The 22,520-nt window shown below is 48.6% G+C and overlaps 10 protein-coding genes across 10 annotated transcripts; 8 read left to right on the top strand and 2 right to left on the bottom strand.

Moving 5' to 3' along the window:
- Positions 1 to 301: 301 nt before the first annotated feature.
- ABOM_007868 (uncharacterized protein) lies at positions 302 to 863 on the top strand (the record flags this gene model as incomplete). Its single annotated transcript, XM_022534997.1, has 2 exons — positions 302 to 313; positions 369 to 863. 2 exons carry the CDS (start codon positions 302 to 304, stop codon positions 861 to 863), a joined length of 507 nt encoding a protein of 168 aa, XP_022386073.1.
- A 1,235-nt stretch (positions 864 to 2,098) lies between these two features.
- On the top strand, positions 2,099 to 2,919 carry ABOM_007867 (uncharacterized protein; the record flags this gene model as incomplete). The annotated part of the gene is made up of 3 exons (XM_022534996.1): positions 2,099 to 2,141; positions 2,203 to 2,381; positions 2,437 to 2,919. The coding sequence occupies 3 exons, from the start codon at positions 2,099 to 2,101 to the stop codon at positions 2,917 to 2,919; spliced, it is 705 nt and encodes a 234-aa protein (XP_022386078.1).
- Positions 2,920 to 4,247: 1,328 nt separating this feature from the next.
- ABOM_007866 (uncharacterized protein) lies at positions 4,248 to 5,312 on the top strand (the record flags this gene model as incomplete). Its single annotated transcript, XM_022534995.1, has 1 exon — positions 4,248 to 5,312. The coding sequence occupies one exon, from the start codon at positions 4,248 to 4,250 to the stop codon at positions 5,310 to 5,312; it is 1,065 nt and encodes a 354-aa protein (XP_022386077.1).
- Positions 5,313 to 6,456: 1,144 nt separating this feature from the next.
- Positions 6,457 to 7,243, top strand: ABOM_007865 (N-acetylmuramoyl-L-alanine amidase; the record flags this gene model as incomplete). The annotated part of the gene is made up of 2 exons (XM_022534994.1): positions 6,457 to 6,636; positions 6,707 to 7,243. The coding sequence occupies 2 exons, from the start codon at positions 6,457 to 6,459 to the stop codon at positions 7,241 to 7,243; spliced, it is 717 nt and encodes a 238-aa protein (XP_022386076.1).
- Positions 7,244 to 8,756: 1,513 nt separating this feature from the next.
- On the top strand, positions 8,757 to 9,271 carry ABOM_007864 (uncharacterized protein; the record flags this gene model as incomplete). Its single annotated transcript, XM_022534993.1, has 2 exons — positions 8,757 to 8,844; positions 8,913 to 9,271. The coding sequence occupies 2 exons, from the start codon at positions 8,757 to 8,759 to the stop codon at positions 9,269 to 9,271; spliced, it is 447 nt and encodes a 148-aa protein (XP_022386075.1).
- A 1,052-nt stretch (positions 9,272 to 10,323) lies between these two features.
- On the bottom strand, positions 10,324 to 11,394 carry ABOM_007863 (zinc-binding alcohol dehydrogenase family protein; the record flags this gene model as incomplete). Its single annotated transcript, XM_022534992.1, has 1 exon — positions 10,324 to 11,394. The coding sequence occupies one exon, from the start codon at positions 11,392 to 11,394 to the stop codon at positions 10,324 to 10,326; it is 1,071 nt and encodes a 356-aa protein (XP_022386082.1).
- Positions 11,395 to 11,795: 401 nt separating this feature from the next.
- Positions 11,796 to 13,882, top strand: ABOM_007862 (uncharacterized protein; the record flags this gene model as incomplete). Its single annotated transcript, XM_022534991.1, has 6 exons — positions 11,796 to 12,182; positions 12,244 to 12,352; positions 12,407 to 12,476; positions 12,525 to 12,697; positions 12,776 to 13,290; positions 13,346 to 13,882. 6 exons carry the CDS (start codon positions 11,796 to 11,798, stop codon positions 13,880 to 13,882), a joined length of 1,791 nt encoding a protein of 596 aa, XP_022386081.1.
- Positions 13,883 to 15,571: 1,689 nt separating this feature from the next.
- ABOM_007861 (uncharacterized protein) lies at positions 15,572 to 17,809 on the top strand (the record flags this gene model as incomplete). The annotated part of the gene is made up of 1 exon (XM_022534990.1): positions 15,572 to 17,809. The coding sequence occupies one exon, from the start codon at positions 15,572 to 15,574 to the stop codon at positions 17,807 to 17,809; it is 2,238 nt and encodes a 745-aa protein (XP_022386080.1).
- A 332-nt stretch (positions 17,810 to 18,141) lies between these two features.
- ABOM_007860 (glutathione S-transferase) lies at positions 18,142 to 19,000 on the bottom strand (the record flags this gene model as incomplete). The annotated part of the gene is made up of 5 exons (XM_022534989.1): positions 18,142 to 18,231; positions 18,290 to 18,481; positions 18,553 to 18,663; positions 18,714 to 18,867; positions 18,927 to 19,000. The coding sequence occupies 5 exons, from the start codon at positions 18,998 to 19,000 to the stop codon at positions 18,142 to 18,144; spliced, it is 621 nt and encodes a 206-aa protein (XP_022386079.1).
- A 574-nt stretch (positions 19,001 to 19,574) lies between these two features.
- On the top strand, positions 19,575 to 20,021 carry ABOM_007859 (flavohemoprotein B5/b5r; the record flags this gene model as incomplete). Its single annotated transcript, XM_022534988.1, has 1 exon — positions 19,575 to 20,021. The coding sequence occupies one exon, from the start codon at positions 19,575 to 19,577 to the stop codon at positions 20,019 to 20,021; it is 447 nt and encodes a 148-aa protein (XP_022386058.1).
- Positions 20,022 to 22,520: the final 2,499 nt, after the last annotated feature.

Here is a 22,520-nt window from a genome sequence, read left to right as displayed (position 1 = left end):
CTTTTAACCATGGATAAAACAACGCATACGGGGCGCCCGAGGAAAACGAAGTTCTTAGCCGTGGCCTTCGGTGCTATATGGAGAATTACCCGCTCCTTGGCGACCAGTATGCTGGAGCTACCTGCGGCTGGTAGGTTGCGTTCCTGCTGAGTGTGCAGGCTTCGTGTCTATGTGTAGTATGGAGTAGGTTAAAAAGTAAACTGCCGTAGGCACCACGTATTTGATACAAACGCAGGTACATATAAGTATATCTGCGTTTTATCTCTCCTCGAAAAGATTCCCTACCACACCTTGTATCAGCATGTCGCAACCAGTGAGTGATTCGGTGTAGTGCACTTGAGGCTAAGCTGCTCATCACAGACTTTTAGACTCATAATCGCGTCTTCAACCATGTTGCCATCTCGGTTCCCGACTGCAAGGCAGCATCAGAGTGGTACAATAAGGTATTCGGTTTTCAGTTAGTCGGCAATCAAATCCACCATATCGCGCGCAGCGAACGACCAAACGATCCCATCTTTAGCATTTACCCTGCATCCCTAAACGAAGTCAACATGGCCTACATGACCACTGGTAACGGCATCGGTTTCGAGATCTTCGAGTTCTGCGACCCGAAAACATATGTACCGGACACAGCGTTCGAATATCATCGAGGGGGCTTCTTCCATGTCTGTGTGACTGATTCAGACCCGGACTCTCTCGCTACTAGGATGGTCCACGCGGGAGGGAAGAGGATCGGGTCCACTGTACACCCGGTCAGAGACGTTATCTGTCTGTATGCATCTGATCCATGGGAGAATGTGGTGGAGATACTCGATGCTAGCTTCGACCGGATGGCGACCCTGGCGTCAGCTGGGAAGAGATGATCGCAAAATGAGGAATAGACGCATGAGGGTTCCTGATATTCCTGCAGAACTGCTCTTCGATGATCTTTGTGTCTGGACATTGGATCTTGCCAGAACATGTCAAGTAGAACGTATGAATACTCTTTAGGCTCATAAGTCGATTATCTTGTGGTTCTGTTCCCTACGTTTTTCGACACTTCCTCATCTCCCGTGTGCCAAGGTGAGAGTGGACAGCTTCAGCAAACAACTAGACAAGCTGGGCAGCCACGACTGGGATTAGATAAACGAAGGTACTATCTATTAATAACCCATGACTAGGTGGTGTGCATTGTTCCACGGACGCAGACCGAGGGACAGATATGTTCTAGATGGCCCTATCAACTCCGGTGGAATTCGTAACACTGGCAATCAAGCAATTGTAGCAATTGCAAGGTTAATGTCCATGCATTCTACACTATGAAAAAAATTCATATACCGGGTTGTGGCATTGTAAATAAGACAATTTTTAATTGTTCTTATCTAAAAGATTCTATCTCGACAGTTACTAATCTAGTACAGGACAAGTACATATTGTAGGCTGTCATTACCGCAAAGGGATAGTAGGGTAAAGCTTGTGTTGAAAGAAACTAGAATGTTGTGTCTTAGTGCTTCCGATACTATTTATATTGAATTGAGTAACGGATTGCTACTAATATTTCTCAAAGAATGGTGGCCATATCATAACGTTAGATGAATATATATCTTAGTATCGGCCGGCGTGTTCAACAGACTGTTTTGACGTCAAACCCTAAAGACTGCTGACCAACTTAAGACGATAGCTGTCAGTACTCATTAGTACTTTTGATTTTAGTTGGATAATCTGGTTAAATTAACCAGCGGTGTGACTCTTCCTTCCCAAATTCTATACATAGATTTTGTTACGCGTTTTATGAGTGAAATAATTGGCCAACCCTTACAGCGCCTTGGTCCACGGTCTCTTGTTCAGTATATCCGTACAACGACGACCAACCTCCTCAATTGCCATGCTGATTACTATACCCTGTAGGGAAGCCGCCCCTTGCATCCACGCGGTGACCATAAAACGCAGATGCTAACTAATAACTCGCTCATGATTGGAATGTCGACGCGTCAGGAATGTTCCACATCGTTGAACTAGACGTCATTGTGTTTATTCCAAATGAGCTCCTATGAATATATTCGGCCGGCCAGCTTCGATTGCGGTGTTCCATTCTGTCACATAACACCGGTGTCCCAACATGACATTAAGAAGCGCCATTATCTCCGCCTTCGTGGCCGTCAGTACATGTATACTAGAGCCCCTTCCAACTGCCTAGGGAAATATCTGACACTATTGCGCCAGTCCTGCCCAGCTGCCACGCACAAGCGCCTGAAGCAGTTGTCTATAACGAGCCAGCTACAGGAATTACCTTCGATACATGGAATGTGCCCTCGAGCTCAAAGGCTGGTGGGCTAACATTCGGCGTAGCGTTGCCTAGCGATGCACTCAAATCAGACGCTACTGATTTCATCGGATACCTAGTAAGCCTTGCTTGTCCCATCTTCCCCATGCTGCAGCGCAAGCTAACTAAAATAGCACTGTGCGGCTACCGATGAGTCTGCGGCAGACGGCTGGTGCGGTATCACACTGGGCGGCTCCATGACGGACGCCTTATTATTCGTTGCGTACCCAGATGGCGACACCGTGCGGACCTCCCTACGTTTCACCTCGGAATACGCAATGCCTGGCGTATACAGCGGCAATGCGACCGTAAAGCCGATTTCCGCCACTGCCAACTCGACAGGTTTCTCGTTGATCTTCCATTGCCAGGACTGTCTGCATTGGTCGCAGGGTGAGACTACTGGTAGCGCATCTACCAGCAGTGGTCTCTTGGACTTAGGTTACGCGCAGTCCGTCAAAGCACCGAGCAATCCATCCTGTGCGGCCGAGCTGAAGCTTGTTAGACACGATCTACAGGGCACGTGGACGGCGATGCTTGATGATCATGCTGCGAGCGATTCCTACGAGAAATGGTCGGCTCAAGCGAAGGATGCAGTTCCTGACAAGTGCTCTGCGTAAACATGTTACATTGTTTCTTCTCAAACAAGTTGTCTGGGTTGCGGCTTGTTCCCATGCGGATTTCTCAGGTTACAGCTGACTCCGATAGCATCGGTATCACGGTTAGTCTGGATATACCGTTCAATTAGCCAGGGGAGAGTAAACTAAATCGGAATATATTATTTTGACTTCATCTTTTGGGGAGTATGCATATGGTCAAATGTAGTATTACATACCTAAATCCAGCTACCATTACTAAGTCTGTTTGTGATGTGTGGTAGAGTGTTTATTAACGCGCCAGCTTTGCTCTGTCCCTCTGGTCTAGGGTTATCATAGCATCTGTAAATAAAAGTCTCGGAGGGTTTTAGGGTTGGAAGGCTAGAACTCTACTGCTGATTCATTGCTCTGTTGATCCCAAGTGTCTCTATGAAATTTCAGACTTAACCTCCTGTCGTAACGTTTGTAGGTCGAATAACCCGATCCAGTGTCCAAGAGGGTCTAGCGAGCCGGAGCTCAGCGGTGCAGCCATTGTACACAGCCGGGGGACTTATACATACAGATAAAATAGTCACCGACTTAAAATCCAAATCAAAGAGCCGCATAAGAAGATAACTGAGATAAGTGACAAGCCGGCAGGTATGGTCCAATAAGGTCCAGTCTGATGTTCTGGTTGGTGTTCTATTTCCATTACAGCTGTTATTGCTTTGCCTGCTGTACCTTGTATACCACCGTACACGTGTCCGATTGAATATATATCCATGGAATTCCCAACATTGAAGCACCAGCAAATGGCAAGCTGAAATTACGAAAGGAACGCAGGGCACATCAATTCTGGAAGCCTACGTAGTGATATGCTACAGCACAAAGGGGGTAATGGCGAAAACCTCCAAGGTTGGCTTTGGGACATGGGGAGGATACGGTGCGGTGGGAAAGAAAAGTTCCACCGACGCCCAAGGCAGACGTTCTGAGGACTCCACTATGATGTCGACTGTTCTCCACATTTGCGCGGTCCCAAACTGGTTTGTAGATCTTGATTCTGAGACGAGGGAGTAGGGAAACTTGGGCTTCCTGGACAGCTTCGACGACAACAACAGTAGTCTATGCATACAGTACAGGTACTTTCGCGAAAGAGGCTTCACTGAGAGGCAGGTGTACATACAGTACGGACAAAGTAGACCGTCATTTACTCAGGGCTATGTTTTATACAATGTCGTAGGGCATCTGGAGGTATAAATCTCGACCCACGCGGATCAGGTGGTCTGTGCATAAGCGCGCGTTGTTTACCAAATGTCCTCAAATGGACCAGTCACACGACCCCCCTATTCCACAATTTCTAGGCCGCCTTGAAGATGTTCCGCCCGTGGATCACACTTCCTCGACTCCCCCTACATTTTCTTGCGAAAGGTTATCCAAGTGCTGTCAGAAACCATGCCTCGTGTCGCCAAAAGGCTTCGGCCAAGACCCCTCGCAATGCCGCAGACCCTAATGGCCGCGTGGTTGTGCCCCAACCTCCTAGCGGCACATCCCACATGCCTGACATGCCTGACATGAGGCCTGGCGATGAAAACACCGATACAGTCATTCTGTCGCCAGGCAAATCTACTCAGCCCATGGTCTCTACGGCAGGGACAAAACGGAAAGCCGACGCGTCAGAGCACAAGGAGATAGAGATAGACGATGAAGACCCGCGTCTTGATGTGATGAAATGGGACTGCAACCAGATTCGGCGCAAAATCAAGAACTTCATTGAATCCAAGGAGATGAAAATCGGCGAGTTCCAAGATACGATCAGGGTTTCGTCACGGAGCTATAATGCATTCCTCAACTTGAGTGGCAAAATGAGAGGGAGCGAGTCCAATACATACGCCTACGCGCACCGGTTCTTTGCCAAACGGGAGCTGCAGGGCATTAAGGAGCGCAAGAACAAGCGAATCAGCAAGCAGGCGAAATTGGACAGCGAGAAGAGGTACGATGTCAGCGGTATCCACCTTCCCGGGGAAGAGGAATGCAAGGTAATGGTCTTCGATACATGCGACGAGGTCCGGAAGAAGATCCGTGCTTATCTGCGGAATCCTAATGTTACTAAAGCCGGCTTTCTCCGGGAGATTGTGAAGGCATACCCGCCAGAACAAGATGTGAAGTTGCAAGGCAACTCTTTGACCCGGTTTCTGAATATGGCCGGTCCCAATGCGGGCAACACGAACGCGGTCTTCTACGCCGCTTATGTTTTTTTTGAGAAGTTGCGTATTCGTGATGACCGGCCCAAGACCAAGTTTCGGGAAGAGATGGAAAAGATCTGGGGCCGTCAGGGTGGATTCGATACCACAACCGCTCGCCATAGGGGAGTTTGGTGCCATGAGAGCGAATTTGAGTATGTCGATAAGTACGGTCGGGGGTTCGGCAGGAGGAAATGATCCATACCTATGCTCAGATGTATGAGACTCCATACTATATTTTCATTTTTTGTACTTTTATCTCTGTACAATTCGTTAGGATTATGTGTCTCGGGACCCATGGAATGTACACGCTACCATTGACTCTGGCCTTTTTTTCAATTTTTATTTTGCTTTCCTTCTTCATTTTCAATTTTTCCCCTCCGAGCAGAGTCTTTATATGGTATGATGGTCTACGAATTTAACCTCTTGTCAACCCCATACTTTCCTCCAGCTCGCTACAATTCTGGGCCAAGGACTGACCGGGCTATGCTTAACGATCGAGCCTATGTTCCTATATCGTGGTGCAATGCAACGCCTTCGTACATCACTTCAAGTTGTCAAAATCTATTGTGGCAATATATATTTGTAGCCGACACCAAGCAACCGGGACAAACATTTGTCTGATATTAACTACACGTAAATCCTCAGTCTTCTTCACGACTGGTTTTATAACCATCAGCCACTTGTCTTCTTTCCTTTCCATATCTTAAGCAGTACCGACATCGATGCTTGCATCCGGTAAAGCGAAGGTCACATGATGAGCTATATAGACTAGGAAATGTTCCAGAAGGTTGCCTATTCTGGCAAGATTATGGCACCGCTGAAAACGTGGCCTTAGAAGGCAGCTTCTATGAAGGCTAACAACGTCTTTTAGATCGTAATCATGTACCAAGATTGGTAAGATGTTCTGTTTGATCAGAACACGAATGCTATGCTACGTGCTACTCTATACCATGTGAGGGCTTAGGGCAACGAGCGAAGATTAGTGGAGTGTTCTGCAAAGTCCTCAGCTATGAGGGAGAGTTTGTTGGTTTGCTGATTGATAAACACGAGTCCCTAGAGGTCCTTCACCTGCCAATCCGAGGAGTGGGTTCTGGGATCTACAACGATACGAGGATTATCCACTTTTCACGGCACAATCTGCCTACCTCGTCGACTTGGCAGACACATTCTTCCCGTATAGACATGAGATGCCAAGGATCTAACGGGGGAGATGAGGCATATACGAGGAGATCATGGGGATCATGGACACCCGGTATGCTATAAATACTCAGCATGATTCCCATTCAAACCTACTCTGCTATGGTCACTGGTCCCCTTCACCCTTGCCGTTTCACCTACCATGGCTTCCCATATGGATATTCACAGGGCAGTCCGCTCTCCCGTGACTTTGTTCATTCTACTGTCGTATCTCATGATGATCCCAGGCGTCTTGGCGATGAATTTTGTGTCCCGTGAAGAGTGGAAGGCACGCGCGCCAAAGGAAGCCTACAAACCAATCACGGATGCCAAGGGCGTGAAGGTACACTATCTGGGGCCAGTTCAGTGGAAAGCAGCACTCAGAGTGCGACGACTTCATGAGATCCGTACAGAACCAACACATGGACGAATCGCCAGAGGATTACTTTGACATTGCCTACAATCTTGCAGTTTGCGAACATGGCTACATTTTCGATGGCCGTGGAAAGGGCCATCGCAGTGGCGCCAATGGAAATGTCCAGTTGAACTCGGATCATTATGCTGTTCTCGCCTTTCTGGGAAAGCAAGGTGTCACGGAGCCTAGCGATGCGCAGATTACTGGGCTGCAGGATTCGATCGCATACCTTCGACGCGCTGGGGCGGGTGATGAGATTAAGGGTCACCGAGATGGTTACAATACCGAATGTCCTGGCGGTCCGCTATACAAATTGGTTATTGATGGTAGCCTGGACCCTGGTACACTGTGGGATGGAGGGTCTCATACAGTCCAGAAGGGAGAGGACTTGGATACTATAAGCTCCAAGTACAATGTGCCGAAGCAGCATATCATTTCCGCGAATGATCTTCAGTCCCCCTACCATCTTACTGTCAATCAGACCATAGAGGTTCCTGCTCGCGGTGTGCCGCTCCCCCAGAGTGACAATCGATAAGCGAGTGTATCCCCATCAGGTCGTTCGTTTCTATATCCTATGTAGCTATTATGGAAGCTTTCATGAGAGTTAGAAACGCGCCTGCGATCTGGCTTTACGAATATCACAGCCACAGGCAACTAATTCCAAATCTGATGGACCATGAGAATGGGAGACTGATGTGTAGCTTGCTCTGGAGTATACCGTTCATGATGATAAGGAAAGTCAGTGTCACGTCTGCACCTACTGGAAATCATGAATGAAATATTCTACTTTATATTGGCATTGCAGTTGCTTATGATCCAGGTATTCTAGTTTTAGCCACTATCTATGTTTCCCTGTCACATAACCTGCCTACGGCATATGAATTAAGGGACACGTGAAGCATTCCCCAACTCCTCTAGAACAAGACATTGCAGCTGTATATGAACGCAGGGCTTCGCAAGCAGGACACATGTTACGGCTACTCGCATCGGCTATTTCTATGAACGGAACGCATGTATTGTAGCCTTAGCAATGGTCGATGTACAATTCAGCTGAAAAACTCGTCTCTGTATATCTTCCATCTCTTGACCGCTGTTCTGCTTTAACATCGAACATCTAATCCCATAGTTCGGTTTATTGTGACCAATCTCCGCTTTCCGTGCTATGAAGGGATAGAAGGAATGATCTATCATTCCTTGCAGTCACCCTGAACTATCATATGGCTAGCCAGAGTGGCCTCACACGAGTTTCCCTTTACTAACCGCAGCCTCGAACACATTTATTACCAGTCGGGCGGAAACTACTTAACTTCGCATATAGGAAGAGGTGTCCAAAGGGATTCTTGGGCATATTGGGCATGAGAAGCGGTCTTTTCCGCGCTTAGGAGCTGTCGCGAAAGGTTTTACGGCAGGGAATTCAAGGCTACCTTTTCATTATTACGACCGCAAGACAAGCGCTTCCGCGCCACTACTTGCATCACAACGGTTGATGATCCAATCAGTCTCTCAAAGTTTGAATTGTCCATACGGTAACCGTCAACAGGACCTCTGTGCGGACCTGCTTCTTCGGTAAACTATGAGTGGAGTGTATTGTTTAAAGCAGGTAGCCTGGCCTTTTTGTTACTGAATTGAGAACAAAAACTGAATCGACGCGAACTTTATGTGCTGTCTTCTGATTGGCTCACGGCCGATCTCGGGCATTCGTGAGTGTCTGCGGTGGAAGTGGAACCAAGATATATACCGACAATACAGGATGTACAGCGTATGCGCTTGTTTATGATCTTACTAAGTCAATGATAGTCAATCATTGACCAACTGATATGCACATTCCGGTCAATACACTTTCATTTTTGCCCCTGACACGCCAGCGCGCTAGTGCCAATAGTTCGCTGATCTGTAGAGTATATTCATCGCGTCTTACATCTCAAGGAATCAAGTATTAAAACATCGAATCCCCCGGAGCTAAGCCGGTTATTCTAAGTCTGCGCGTGTATCTATCCTGTGGTATTCCAACTTATCTGCCACCACCCCGAAACAAAACAGTGCACAAAATGAAAGCAGGGCCTACATCAATCCTGTTCACCCTGCTTGGTCTGTCACAGGCCTTGCAGCTTACGGCTACTTCATGGAGCATCTGTCGTAAGTGATTGATGATCTGCTCTTGACAAATGATGGTATCCTTTCCGGTTAATTCTAACCCGTTTTAGAGGGCCACCCTGGTATAAATATTGTCGACATCAGTCCCTGTGATGCGGAGCCTTGTGTCCTCGCGCAAGGAGAGGAATATACAGTCTCCATGTCCGGAGAAAATGGCGAAACCGCTGTTGACAACGTCCACTTGACTATCGAGGGAGCCCTTGGGGCGTGGGTCCCTGTTGCAGATGTGTCAGTCTGTGGGGCGAGTCTCGCTTGTCCTGTCGAACCACTTGGTAAATGGACTTTGGACCACACTTGGGCGATTGACAGTTTATTGCCTACTGGACAGGTTCTGACCAGATGGAAATTGGTCGAAACTAATGGGGTTGCTGAGCTTGGGTGCGCAGAGATCGTCGTTACTATTGAATAGATTAGAGTGGGCCTGATCTGCCCCTGGGCCCGTGGACTGATTCCCAGAGTCACGTTTTTCTGCCTCAGGGGATCAGCTGGTGTATTTATGGACTCGATAATTTTCTCAAGTAAAATCAAAGCCATCAGCGTGAAACTGGGTTGATGTTGACAGACGTCTGCTAGGGTATTATCTTGTAGGAAGTGGCTCTGTGAGTCAACATCCCAACACATACGGGGTACGCATCCTTTACTGCTGGAGAGTGGAGCAGGCTGCAAGGTCAGTCCGCCTCCTTGCATCTCACCCGTTGCTGCCTTTGCGCGTGTGTCTGGCAGTGATACTCAGACCTGTCGCTCTTTTAAATACAGGGACAGTGAGGTAAATAAGTGGGCACCATCCATCAGACTATGGAACAGGCATAGAGGGTTCAACGCGTGACTCTGGGCCCCGTCGATTGGTGTTCATGGTCGTCAGAAGCAACTAAGGCTTTATCTAACAGCACGGAGAACAACTCCTGGACATTCCGACAATGTACTCGTCATAATCATGATCCTTATAATCTTGGACCTCGCTGTGCTACTGAATTCTAAGCTGGACATTCCGGTGTCACATTTAGTATCGAGCGACATCGCTTTCAATGCCCCCGAACTACGTGTACATAGTAGTGAAAGAAGTGTGAGCTATTCCACACTGGCCAAGGTACTATCCAAGTAATAATTCGAGTCCATCGCAAATAACTATGTCGACGTTGATTCATATCAATATTAAATATACTGATATAGTTAAGTGTAGCGGCGGTATACTATATAGGTGCCCCCAGGGCATTTAGGATTTTGGCCTTGTGCAATGTAGAGCCTTGGCTGTATCTCCTACCTTAAGAGAGCTATTATTTAAATATTTATGCTGAAAGAGCGGTATTATTCTTATGGATATCTATAATATAAGTAGAATATTTGAATTTCTGGTATAGCGTACAATAGATCCTTTTTTATAGTTAATTAGCCTGCAACAGGTGCCGTGAGGCATCTACCAAGGGATCAATTCCAAAGATGGATTGCCTCACATGTATCTCTCTACAACAGTGGATGCTCAATAGCCATCTTCCCAAATCCCCGCCTACCATCACCAATCGCTTGTAGTTCCTCCAGAGCAGTTTCCGCTGTTCCGCTAACTACATCAACACATGGGAATTTGAATCCCGCACCGTAGTTCGCAACCGCCCATTGTAAAGCTTGCCATGCACGCACATAATCAGAGGGCCGAGCTGGAATCGTAATAGGCTGAGGAGCCCCATGAACCCGGATAGTAACGTCACGGTTGGGGGTAGCGAAGGGCATCTTAAACCGAGGGTCGTGCTGAATGACAACAGAGACAAGACTGGCATCATCTGAAACACACCCCGCCATCAGCTTTGCTGAGCCGGTTTCTCCGTAACTTCCCACCGTGTCGAAAGCATAGCCGATGGAACCCCATTGTCCCTCTTCTACTGCTGATTGAAGTTGCGAAGCCACATCCGGGGATCTGTAGTCAAAGCATTTTGTTGCGCCGAGCTCCAGTAATAGTGAGTGTCTGCTTGGGGACGCAGTGACGAAGATCGGATAGATCCCGCTTGCCCGAGCGAGCTGCACTGCGCAGAGACCGACACTGCTTGATGCGCCCCAGATCAACACTGGTCTTCCTGCCTTCTCTGTGGTTTCGGTGTCTGGTAGGGGAAACCTGAAAAGGTTATAGAGCGTATCAGCAGCGGTCATGGCCACGACGCTAAGGCATGCCGCATGATGCGGTGGAAGGTTTGCCGGCACATGGAAGGCCATTTCTTCCGGACAGACTAGGTATCGCTGATGGGTCCCATATCGCGCTGGCCTGTTGAGGCCGGTAGGAGTATACCCGGCAACAGTGTCACCGGGACGAAAAGAAGACTGGGGCGGCGCCTGCAGGACTTTCCCACAGAAGTCGTAGCCCAACACGGCCGGGTAAATTCCCAGGAGCGTGGCATGTTTGACATCGGCCGGATTTGCCCCCGAGAACTGCGTCTCAATCAAGAGTTCCCCATCTCCCGGCACTGGAGATGCTAGACCTCGGCGAACTCGGAAGATGGCCTGTTCATCGGCATATAAACCGGTATTTGTGTTTGGCTGGCTCATGGTTGGCAAATGCTGAGTAGAAAGAAGAGAGACGACAGGAATAGCATTAGGGAAGAGGAGATACCAAGATCGACACCCCTTCTGGTCATATATAGACTATGTATGACGGAGTAAGTTCGCAGTAAGCGCGGAGCACCTCGGAGACATGGCATGGTCTTCAATTTGTCCTTCCTTACGGAAGCTGCAAAACACTTCCGATTCCGCTTAATAACCAACTTTATCCCCACACGGTTGTGGGGGCTTCTTATGCAGTATGTAAATCAGCCTCGACCAGGCTTGTGCCCGATGTATATATACCGATCACTTATGGCCCAAGGTAATCATGCTGTTGCTCCTAAGCCACTGTTTCTAATTGCTCAGTTTGAATTTGTCAACCCGTTCCTGAAAAGACCACCGCCATTATGTCCGTGGAAGAGAAGCTCAGAACTCAATTTCCAGAGACCGTTTACACGGCATTGGCACCACCGGACCGTCATCCTGGGTTCAACTACAAGGGCTTCCATCCAGGCCGGGTTACTCGACTCCCAAGGGGTCATGTAAAGGAGCCTGGGTATCAGGCGTTCCCGGTGGATGTGACTTGGGACGAAGACCAAGCAATTGTCATGCGTGACGGCGTCAAGCTATATGCAGACGTATTTCGCCCCACGGATGAGAGTGAGAAGGTACCTGCAATCCTACCCTGGAGCCCATATGGAAAGGTCGGGACCAGTACTTTAAGCTACGATAATATGGGGCCATGGCGAATTGGTATTCCATATCAGAATCTGAGCGGATACGAGACCTTCGAAGTGAGTTATCGCCAGGCCTCGTTCATACCAGTTCGCAACAGAACCAACTGACTATGTGAAGGGTCCAAACCCGGCGGAATGGTGTTCCCGGGGCTATGCAGTTGTAGATGTCGACGCCAGAGGGGCGGGTCATTCAGAGGGGAACCTCATGTTCTGGGGCGAACAGGCAGGTCCAAGATGTTATGACGACGGCGGATGCAATGGCTAATGGGTCAACTAGGAAGCGGTTGATATCTACGATACGATCAGCTGGATAGCCCAGCAACCATGGTGCAACGGATCGGTAGTTATGGCGTATGTTTTATGATACAACCCTCTGGGAGTCGTCTGACAGCTTGAAAGGGGAAATTCGTGGTTGGCTATCTCACAACTCAACTTTGCGTCGCGATTCCAGCACCCGAACCTGAAAGCGATTGCCCCTTGGGAAGGATTGACGGACCTCTATGATCATCAGATATGCCGCGGAGGAATCCCGAAACCTGCGTTTGGTGAATTGATCCTGAGAGGGTTTGCAGGTGCGTTATAGCTAGCACCCTCCCCACAAAGGCTTGCCAAAATGCGTTATAGGAAATACGTTTCTAAAGATATCTCAGGGATGGGAAAGGCAGAGAATATCGGTGCCATGGTAAAGTCCTACCCATTGTTTGACGAATACTGGGAGGAAAAGCGAATCAAACCAGAAGACATCAAGGACATTCCGATGTATCTTACAGCCTCCTACTCGACTGGCCTACATTGTGAGGGCTCCTTCAGAGCGTTTGAAATCGCACAGACATCTCGGAAGTGGCTACGCGTGCACTCTACGCAGGAGTGGCATGACCTATACCGACCAGAAGCTACAGACGATCTGCAGCGCTTCTACGATTACTACGCTAAAGGTATCCAAAACGGCTGGGAGGCGGAAACACCCCGTGTACGACTGAGCCTATTGGGGTATGATGGTAGTATGGTGAAAACGATTGTGGAGCGCCCTGAAGAGCAGTGGCCTCCAGCACGGCAGCACATCCGTCGCTATTATCTGGATGCTGCAACTCAATCGTTGAGTACAGTGCGGCCTGTGAGTTCTGCCAGGATTACGCACGAAGGGCATTCATTGATTGCTTCGTCGGTATGTTTCATGAGTACAGCCACCATTGGTTATTGGTTAATGATGGGTCTTGTAGGATTTCACTCTGTTCTTCGATAGATATACCGAGCTATGCGGGCGTCCCTTTGTGAATCTATACATGTCTTGCAATGTGAAGGACGACTTTGATGTTGTGGTGCAGATCCGCAAGATCTCTGCGTCTGGAGAGCCTCTTGAATCTTTGAACTGGTCACCGATGCCTGTACCACGACCCGAGGTCCCGAATGTCAATGTCGCAAAGCATTTAGGTCAGCAGGGTATGCTCCGAGCCTCACACCGCGTGAGCCTACAGCCGCGAGCCAGCGAAGATGAGGTGCCCGTGTATGATCACCGCAGCCGCAAAGCGATCGCTCCGGGAGAGATCGTCCCTCTGCTGATCCCAATATGGCCCCTGGGCGTGGCTTTCGAGGCCGGTGAAGGTTTGATGCTACGAATTGCCGGTCATGATATGTCACTCCCGGAAGCAGAATCGTTGAGGTTAACAGCCCCAATCGATGATAATGAAGGGCAACACACGGTGTACACCGGTGGAGAGTATGACAGCCATCTTGTACTCCCGGTGATCACCGAATAGGTATTATTTGGAATGGGTATTATACTGAGGAATAGCGGGCCCTGTGGCTTAAGTCTTGCAGTCGACGACGGGTAGTAATGTTACATTCTGTACTACCTCTTGGGCTTGCATAAAGAAATAAGATTCACGGATGCGAATTATCTGAATGGGATCGTTACAAAGAATGCTTGCCTTTCAAAGTCGACAGTCTCGATAACAGGAGGTTGTTTTAGATCCAGAGCAACTACCTGTAGAAGCTATCTTAGAAGTTCCAAAGCTGGTGATCTGACCTGGAGCCTTACGGTTTCTGTGAAATACTGAAAGCAATAAAAATGGCTCTAGTACAAGACTGCACTGGGTCTGTCTTGAGGTAGACGAAGGATGACGGATATACATATATACAGTGCTATTAGAACGGAGTACAATATTATCGAACCTAACTTACTAGAAGGTGCGACAAACCCTTTCAATGTTCCTGAAGCCCCATTCCAGCCCTTTTGCGTATACATCCACAGGTGTATAAGGCGGCAAGAGACGGTATACTTCGCACAAGAGGACATACTATCGCCCATAAGCCAGGGCAACATCATTAATCAACGCAATGCCTTCCTTCCGCCAATCGTCCACCTCAGTATAACTCGTAACATTTGCAACCCAAACCATGATCAGGGGCCTGTCAACTGTATAAAGCGGCCAATCCGCCCGAGTGGAATTCCTGCCCCCTCCACTCCACCTATTCGGATCCAAAATCCGCCACAAAGCTCACCCACGACCCAGCCATCACATAACTCAACAGAATGTAACTCTCCGTCAGATTCCCCATATCAAATGGATTGGGACTATACCCGTAGCCGCCAAGGTTGTTGAAGATGAAGGCTAAGTCAGAGAAGTGCGCAACGCCCTCGGCCCAGGTGGAGGTTGCGGGCTTGGTATTGAAGCGATAGCAGTAAGCGGAGATGTTGTGGGAGGATTCGATGCCGGCCTATGTTCCGGGGAGGTTTCTTTAGTTTCTATTTTCTTTTGTTCAGTGGATGACTGAGTACTGGCTAGCTAACATATAGACTCATTGACCCAGATAGTGCGCAGCTTTGCAACTGCTGGAAATATTATACCTCGTAGCGTTGCGTGATTGATATCGACACGCTTCCACGCAAGACGAGCAAACCATCCTAGGGATGCCACAACCCTTATAGATCGAGCTATTGAGAGGACTGGAGATCGATTGACAGTTCTCGGATGTTTGGGCTATTTACAGAGGCCAACTATCTCCTGGATGGCCTAACATGAATCTACCAGTATTCAAATAGTGTCTTGTTCTACTTTGATATGCAAAGATATATATTTTTCTGGTGTCTGATCAGTTGGATATCTCCCCGTTTGAAATTCCAGATAAATATTTACAAACTGCTTGAATCATACCTCAGAACTTGGCAATTTATAATATATCTGCTCAATGCGTAACCCTACCTACTTGCATAATATTATCATGTGTGTTATGTGTCTTGAACATGCCCAAAACGCCAGGCACCAAACTCATGAGTCACACTTCCGGGTAGGTAGCCAACATTTTCAGGCAGCCATGGCCCGTTGCCTAAAAGATGCCTAAATAACTAACCATATATCTTCCACTGATGTCTCTACTGGATTGGGTGTCTCATTCTTCATTCCGCTATTATACATCGGGCGACAATTCTTCAACAGGTAGTGACAATGACGAAACGCTCACTAAGCCCTGACCCAGTGTCCACGACACGTCGCATCAAGCCCATCTCCATCGAAGAGAGACCGTTCAGAATCATTAATCTTAATGACGGTGACCTCGTACACCAAACCTGTGTTGCGGTCCATGGCGAGTGCCAGGATTTTGACTATGCTGCGGATACCAATTGCGTGTCTGTCTCGTCTTCTAACATGCTGAACCAGACACAGACAGTCAATCACTGGCCGTTGCACCAAGGCCAATGGAAGGCGCTTGTGATGCTTACACCGGGGACCAATACCCTCGTCTTCAAGCTACATCACGCCGGGGGTATTTCCGCTTCCTTGCAGATCACAGTAACCTATATTCCTCTGCTACAACTGCCTCCTCTCCATCTCGCGGTGCTTGTGGCGAAGGATTCACCGCTGCTCATCGATTGCCCACCAGGCAAATATGGAGGCATCTCAACTGCCCACAGCGCCATCGACGCCGCCATCGCTAAACTGCGGATGTCAGCATACATGTGGCAGGCTCTCACAGCAGAGGACTTCCGTCAAAAGGGATTGGGTAGACGTTCATTTCGCCTGGAGGAGGAGTGGTCCGCCAACACAACCATGCAAACGGGGCATCAAGTGACCCCTGGCACTAGTAGGCATATGGGGGCTGTTCCAAAAGTCCACATTATCCGGTCGGATAAGACGGTCGCAGAGCTCAGGGATGCCAATGTTGCCCAGCAGAATCCTCGAGGGCGGGATCGGGACGCCTTGCATCGGTACTTCGAGGCAGCCCTTGCTAAGTCAGGGCCGCCGTTCGAGTCAAGCTGCCGTCCAGTCGTGGCCGGCTTGCTTCTGGACGCACATTACTCTACCGAGCAATCCATGATCCTGGGACATGCCGCCTTGGGTTGCCACAAACCCAATGGCATCTCCCTGGGCATCTTTGGTAGTCATCTTACTTATTCCTGGCCACGCTTCCTCGAGGAAGTCCCTGCCTGCCTGACAGATACGACACTCACGGGTGATACCGTCGGCAACGACAACGGTGAATGCGACACCATGCGCGGCGCGTGTTTTGTCGGCCAAGGGGCTTTTCTGCACGAGGTCGGTCATGCTTTCGGCGCCGGACATACGACGGGGATCATGGCGAGAGGGTACAGCCAAACATGGGCGATGAACTTCATGGCACACGAGACAAACGGCACGATGGAAAACGATGCTAAGTGGGATCTGCAAGATGCGCTCAAGTTCAAGTTGCAGCCGCACTTCGCACTTCCTGGCGATGAACCCATGTCAAAGGACCTTCGCGTTGCTAGCGTCAAATTTGATGTTGACTTCGGCTTGAATGACCAAGATGTTATGAATATAGAGGGGGAGCAGCCCAAGGAGAGCCTCAAGGTGTCTTGTAAGGCAGGCCTCGCGCAAGTGAAAATTGAGAACGGGACAAACGATCCCGTTATCCATGATTTTATAGGGGATGCCTATCACAAGGGTGCTTGTACACTTCTCTCCATCGATAATGTTCAGGACGAGTTCGATCACAATGAACCGGTGAAAATCACTGCCATCGGTGTGAATGGGAAGGTAGGCGTCGTCAAGGATTTGTGGGCGATGCTCAAAGAGAGGCCCTATATCATGATCCCGGGCAGCAATGTCACTCTTCGCAAACAATCCATTCGGTCTGGGGATTTTGCTGCAAACAGCAATGAGGACAAGTTTATCAAATGGGCTATGCTCCTTCACCGCCGCGGCCAAGATGGCAAATTGCATCGTGCGACCTCGATCGACCTTCGGGTGGGATGTACTATGGATGGGGCAATCGTGTACTACGCTGATGGGTCGCAATCGAATTGTGGTCCCGGCCATCCTCATCGATTTGGTGGACACGCGTCAGAACGCCATGAGATCCCCGTCGGGGAGACCATCACCAAAGTCAGGATATGCCGGAATGATGACGGATGGGGGAGCTTGTCAGGCGTCCGAATGGCTCTGAGCAATGGAGATGAGTGGGGTCATCTCAACCGCTATGACGGCGACAGCGACAGTGACGATGAGGAGGATGGGGAGGATGGGGAAGACGATGAGTCGGTTTTGACTCTCGAGCCAGCCGAGGATGAGGTCGTTGTCGGCTTTTACGGCCAGAGTGACTCGACTCGTGGTTACACCTTCGAGTTCGGAATTTTGACAGCTCCTCTGGGGGTGGATCTGCCAGAGAACGTTTATGATTTGCCGGAATTCAGGAATAACGAATGAAATGGTCATGATGAAACAGATCTGACGGAACCCCTGTTCCCCCTTGTTCAGCTGATGGATGAATTACGGATCAAAAGGCTCACTAGACATGCAGCCGTGCGAACTACACAGGTAGAGACGGCCTACTGCAGGTGGTGACCAAGAGCACGGATGTACTATATCGGGAACACAAACCCAATCCAATGAATGTATATATTGATGATCAGAATACTGTCTGAAGCTGACGGAAAACACTTCCACTATCCCTTTGCTATTGCAATCTGCCAACCGGAAATGCGAACCTAAATGTTGTATGTTCAATAGATAGTCATACTGGGTCAACGGTTATAGTTTTAACCACGGCGGCTCGCAAGATACGGCGCAACTCTAGGTCGGGCCTCGAATGCTGCTCTGAACCTGGCGAGAGGCTCTGGTAGAGAAGCCTTATTCTCCACGAGTAAGTGATGAGTGCGTATAATATGAAGTTGGGAAGGGATTTACCGGCAATGTTCCAATCTGTGAGTCGTTGTCGATCGACTGGTAGACGACAAAATCTGTATAGGTGATCGTTTCACCCAAGAGATAAGGGCCCTCCTTCTGAGCATAAAATGTAGCTAGGACGTTGTAATAGTTCGGCACAAACTCGTTCTTAAACTTCTCCGTGACATTGCCCAGGTTACTCACCCATTGGACCTAACACATGCATTAGCTGAATCACGAAATCCTACTTCTGCTTGTAAAGGTGTTCACGATGGTATGCTTACTCGCCAGTCATTATACACGTCAGCGACTGCATCCAGAAGATACTTCTCCAGGCTCGTATTTCCGTCATACTCGCCAAGCTCTCTAGCTAGATACCTCAGAATTGGTAGATGCTGTCATACCGTTAGTAGGATTCAGATTATTATGGACACCGTAGAAGTACCTGTGAGAGGATGTGCCCTTCATACTCTAGGACCGGTACCTGGCCAGTCACCGATAATCCCTTCTGCTTGAGTTCTGCGCTGGCCTTGGGCCAAGTATCGTCGTACGGATATCGGACATCATTGAACTCTACCCCTGCATCTTTCAAGAACAGTCTAATCGATCATGTTATAAGCGATCACTTGTCCTTTTCCTTCATCACGGTTGCTCTCACCGGATAACCTCTCCACGACCCAGGCTACCGATATCGAGGTAATAGAGCGTTGGCTTCGTCGATGGCAGCGGCATCTCTATTTTGTCTTCAAATCTTTCTAACCGACACCTTGCTATCACTATGAAGCTATTGACGGTAATGCCTTTAGTGCGGTGCAGTGCGTTACAACAAGGAAAGGAAGACGGAGGGGAAAGGTGGGATTGCTTACCAATGCGGGGCATGAAGTGTCTCCCGCAATGATGGGAAGAGATCTCTCTAAACCGTTCTAGGAAACCGAAAGTAAATTTAGTGGGCTATTATGGCAACTTAATAATCACCGTCCTACGGCTTTAGGCTCTCGACTACAATCTTACAACAAGGTAACCGGCTTCTACGGATATAAGCATGATTTACTCGAGCCTTACTATTGCAAGTTACGTACTAGAGACCCTGAATAAACTAACAGTCTCCCAAGACGCAGCATTGAGCCCCTATATCAAATGTAATCTATGCCTTAGGTAGATCTAAACAATCCAGGTTGTCAGACCCGACGAAGGGGTCAATTGCAGTAAATTGGCCATTGGCGCTGCATCTAATACAGCTACTGTCGCTAAGCGTTTATATGATGTATGCGAACCTGTTCGACATAACCAGGTTATAGAGAACGCGATGGCCCACAATGGGAGAGGGCAGCATGTTCAAACCGGCTTCCACTTTAAGGATAGCCTACTCTTCCGTCCCTATGCTCCTCTGAGACCACTCTTGGATCACGAAGAGGACGGAACTTTGGACCTCGTGCTCAAGACATGTTTCTTCCATAGGAACCGACCGGGCGGTACTATGAGTAATATTTTGGACTGTCTGCCGGAAGGGGAAGAGGTCGAAGTCAAGAGTCCATCGGGTGCGATCCACGACCAAGGCCACGGCTGCTTCTCTATCAATGACGAGACATATACCTTCGACGAAGTTTCTTTAATTCTGGGAGGATCCAGCGTTACGCCAGGATACTGGATTATTGCACGATTTTTGGGAGACAAAAGTGACAAGACTAAACTTCGAGTAATGGGCGCCAGCACGTCAGAGAACGATGGACTGATGAAAGACGAGCTTGAGTAACCATCAAAAATACACAAGGGCCAGTTTGAGATTATCTGCGTGGTATTCCATCCCGGGGAAGACCGGATTGGCCATAAGGGGCGTGTGGACGACGGTATTATCAAGAACCATGCCTTTAAACCCGGGACCACACTGTGGCACTTCTCTGTGGTCAGCCAGCCCTTCCCGTTTTACTAGCCTGAAGGTATGATGAAGATAGGAGCTTGCTCGGTTTCTGAATCAAACCTAGTATTGGAGATTCAAAACTACATAATACATAGAAGAACAAAAATAAAACAACCATTATACAAAAATACTTTTCCGAAAAATGTAGACGACTTGAGCCACTCCATCAAAGCCCAGCGGTCGGATATGAATATCTTTCGCTTGCCACGTATGGCACAGTATAGCGAATAGAACAACCAGTGTAGCCCAATATGAGGAGCAGGACCGCCGCTATTCAATGCCACCGTTTCGCAAGCCATTGTACATATATCCTTTGAAACAGACGTGAGACCATTATCGTACCACCATAACAGCAGGAGCCCATCTTCAAGGCATGTCGACTTCAAAGATTCCGGAACAAGTAACCCCGATCTAAGCCCGTTGTGAAGCAGCCCTCCCTCCAAGCACACTTTGTCGATTTCTTCTTTTCTCGGTGTCTGGATGCAGTATCGGGCGGGCGTGCAGCGTGATTTATCAAGCCTCTCTCGGACCTGAAGTGAAAGCAAACCCATTATCAGTATGGACGGATATGAGCGATGTCGGGGTGCTCACGAGCAGGAGATGGGCGGTTTTTCAGCCAGTACAGAAAGACAATCAGGCTCAGAACGAACTTCGCGATGCGGGTGACGAGATGGGCCAACTCGAAGAATATATCAAGGATTTCGTTTGTCGCGCAATCCATAGTTGCAGAGGCTCTCGACACGTAGTCTGTATGGGAAGTGTGAATGATGCGGTGGCAATGGATGGGAAGAGTTCGGGGCGATGGCCAGTTATATACGTCTCGCAGGCGTACAGGTTCCCTTGATGATTGTAGCTCGCTACCCTGATCGCTCATCTCACTAGCTGCGATTAGGAATAGCGGACTTGGTGCAGTTACTGTTGATCCACATCTCTAATTTGGAATTCTCGTTTCAGTGTGGTTGAGAGGAACTTTGGGATGGTAGTTCTGCTATACCAAACGGCTCTGATGAATGGTGCAATCTCCGATGGCGAAGCAGTAGGCATCCACAATTCCGAAAAAAAAAAAAAAAAAAATAGAAAATCGAGACTGGCTTAAGTTGCGGCAGTGTCCAACTCTGGTAGGGACTCTATGGGATAGGGGAATTCGGCTGCTCTCGAGCTGTGCTCAGATCCACGATTCCACCAGTCGGTGTGCAGCTGTACGAAATAGGAATGGGAAATGCAGTAATATAACGGTATAGCTCCACTCGCTTTAACGCATCATAACGAATAGAAGACGGCGCCGACAATGAAGAGTGATATGTTGCCGGTGCCTGGTGGTATATACATACATTATGATGGAGAGACGCATCGCCAACCCGCTAGAATGAAAGACTCCGGACTTGCATTGGATTGATCATGGAAAACAGCCGGCTAGGTTGTCAAAGCAAATTTGCCAGCGACATGTTGCGCCAGGGGGGCCGTCATGATGCAGGCTGAATACAAGAGATGTGAGTAAAGACACCGAATAGGGTTTGATCCACCGTGCAACCCTTTCTGTAGTATTATTATCATTATTAATATTATTGTCTTGGCTATCAGTTTTCATTTCTGCACTTTGCTTTTCTCCATTGTGCATCTGCGGGGATCATCAGGGACAATGACGATAAAGGCCTGTCGCACAATGTTGTGGCTTGGAATAAGCTAAGTCTGCCACCCTGTATTAATGGGATTTCGTTCGGGTTTGCCCTTTCTGCCGCTAGGTTAATTTAGTCGGATGACTTTAAGTATTTCTGTTTTATTTTAGGTAGGTTCTCTAAAAACCTTGTTTAGTCTGCTTAACCAACTCGGTACAGGGATTGCTTGAAGTGCTTATTACGTTTACTAGGTCCGCTTAGAGAGGCTTACCCTAGCTCTCCACTGTTGATAAAGGAAGTCCAGGTGATGAACTAGGTAGTGAGAATCCCGACTCGGCACCGAAGGAAGACGAATTCATGTGGAGTGACAGCATGCCCTTGCTCCTCCCTGCCCTAACCCACTCAACGTACACAGGATCATTTATCCGAGCCATTGTGTTTCCAACCTTTTTCTTTTGAAAGCTTTAATTCATCGCTGTTTTCTTGGCATGTAGAGCAACCCGATCCTCGTGTGGACATGACCTGAACAGAATGTCCTTGACCATGGATTTGTAGTTTAGCGGGTTCGCCAATGTCTTGGAGGGGCTCACCAGGTACGGAGGAGATTGGCTATAATTAGCTTTCCGGTATTTTGCGAGAATGATCCCACCGCTCATCACCGGGATGCAATCCCTCTGGAATCGCAGATGATCTCCCGGGGAGAGTTAAACGTTGCTCG

This window comes from Aspergillus bombycis, assembly GCF_001792695.1.
Source record: "Aspergillus bombycis strain NRRL26010 chromosome Unknown contig00091, whole genome shotgun sequence".
NCBI classification, from domain to species: Eukaryota; Fungi; Ascomycota; class Eurotiomycetes; order Eurotiales; family Aspergillaceae; genus Aspergillus; species Aspergillus bombycis.
The sequence above is the reverse complement of the archived record's forward strand: the minus strand, read 5'-3'. Positions and strand labels throughout refer to the sequence as shown.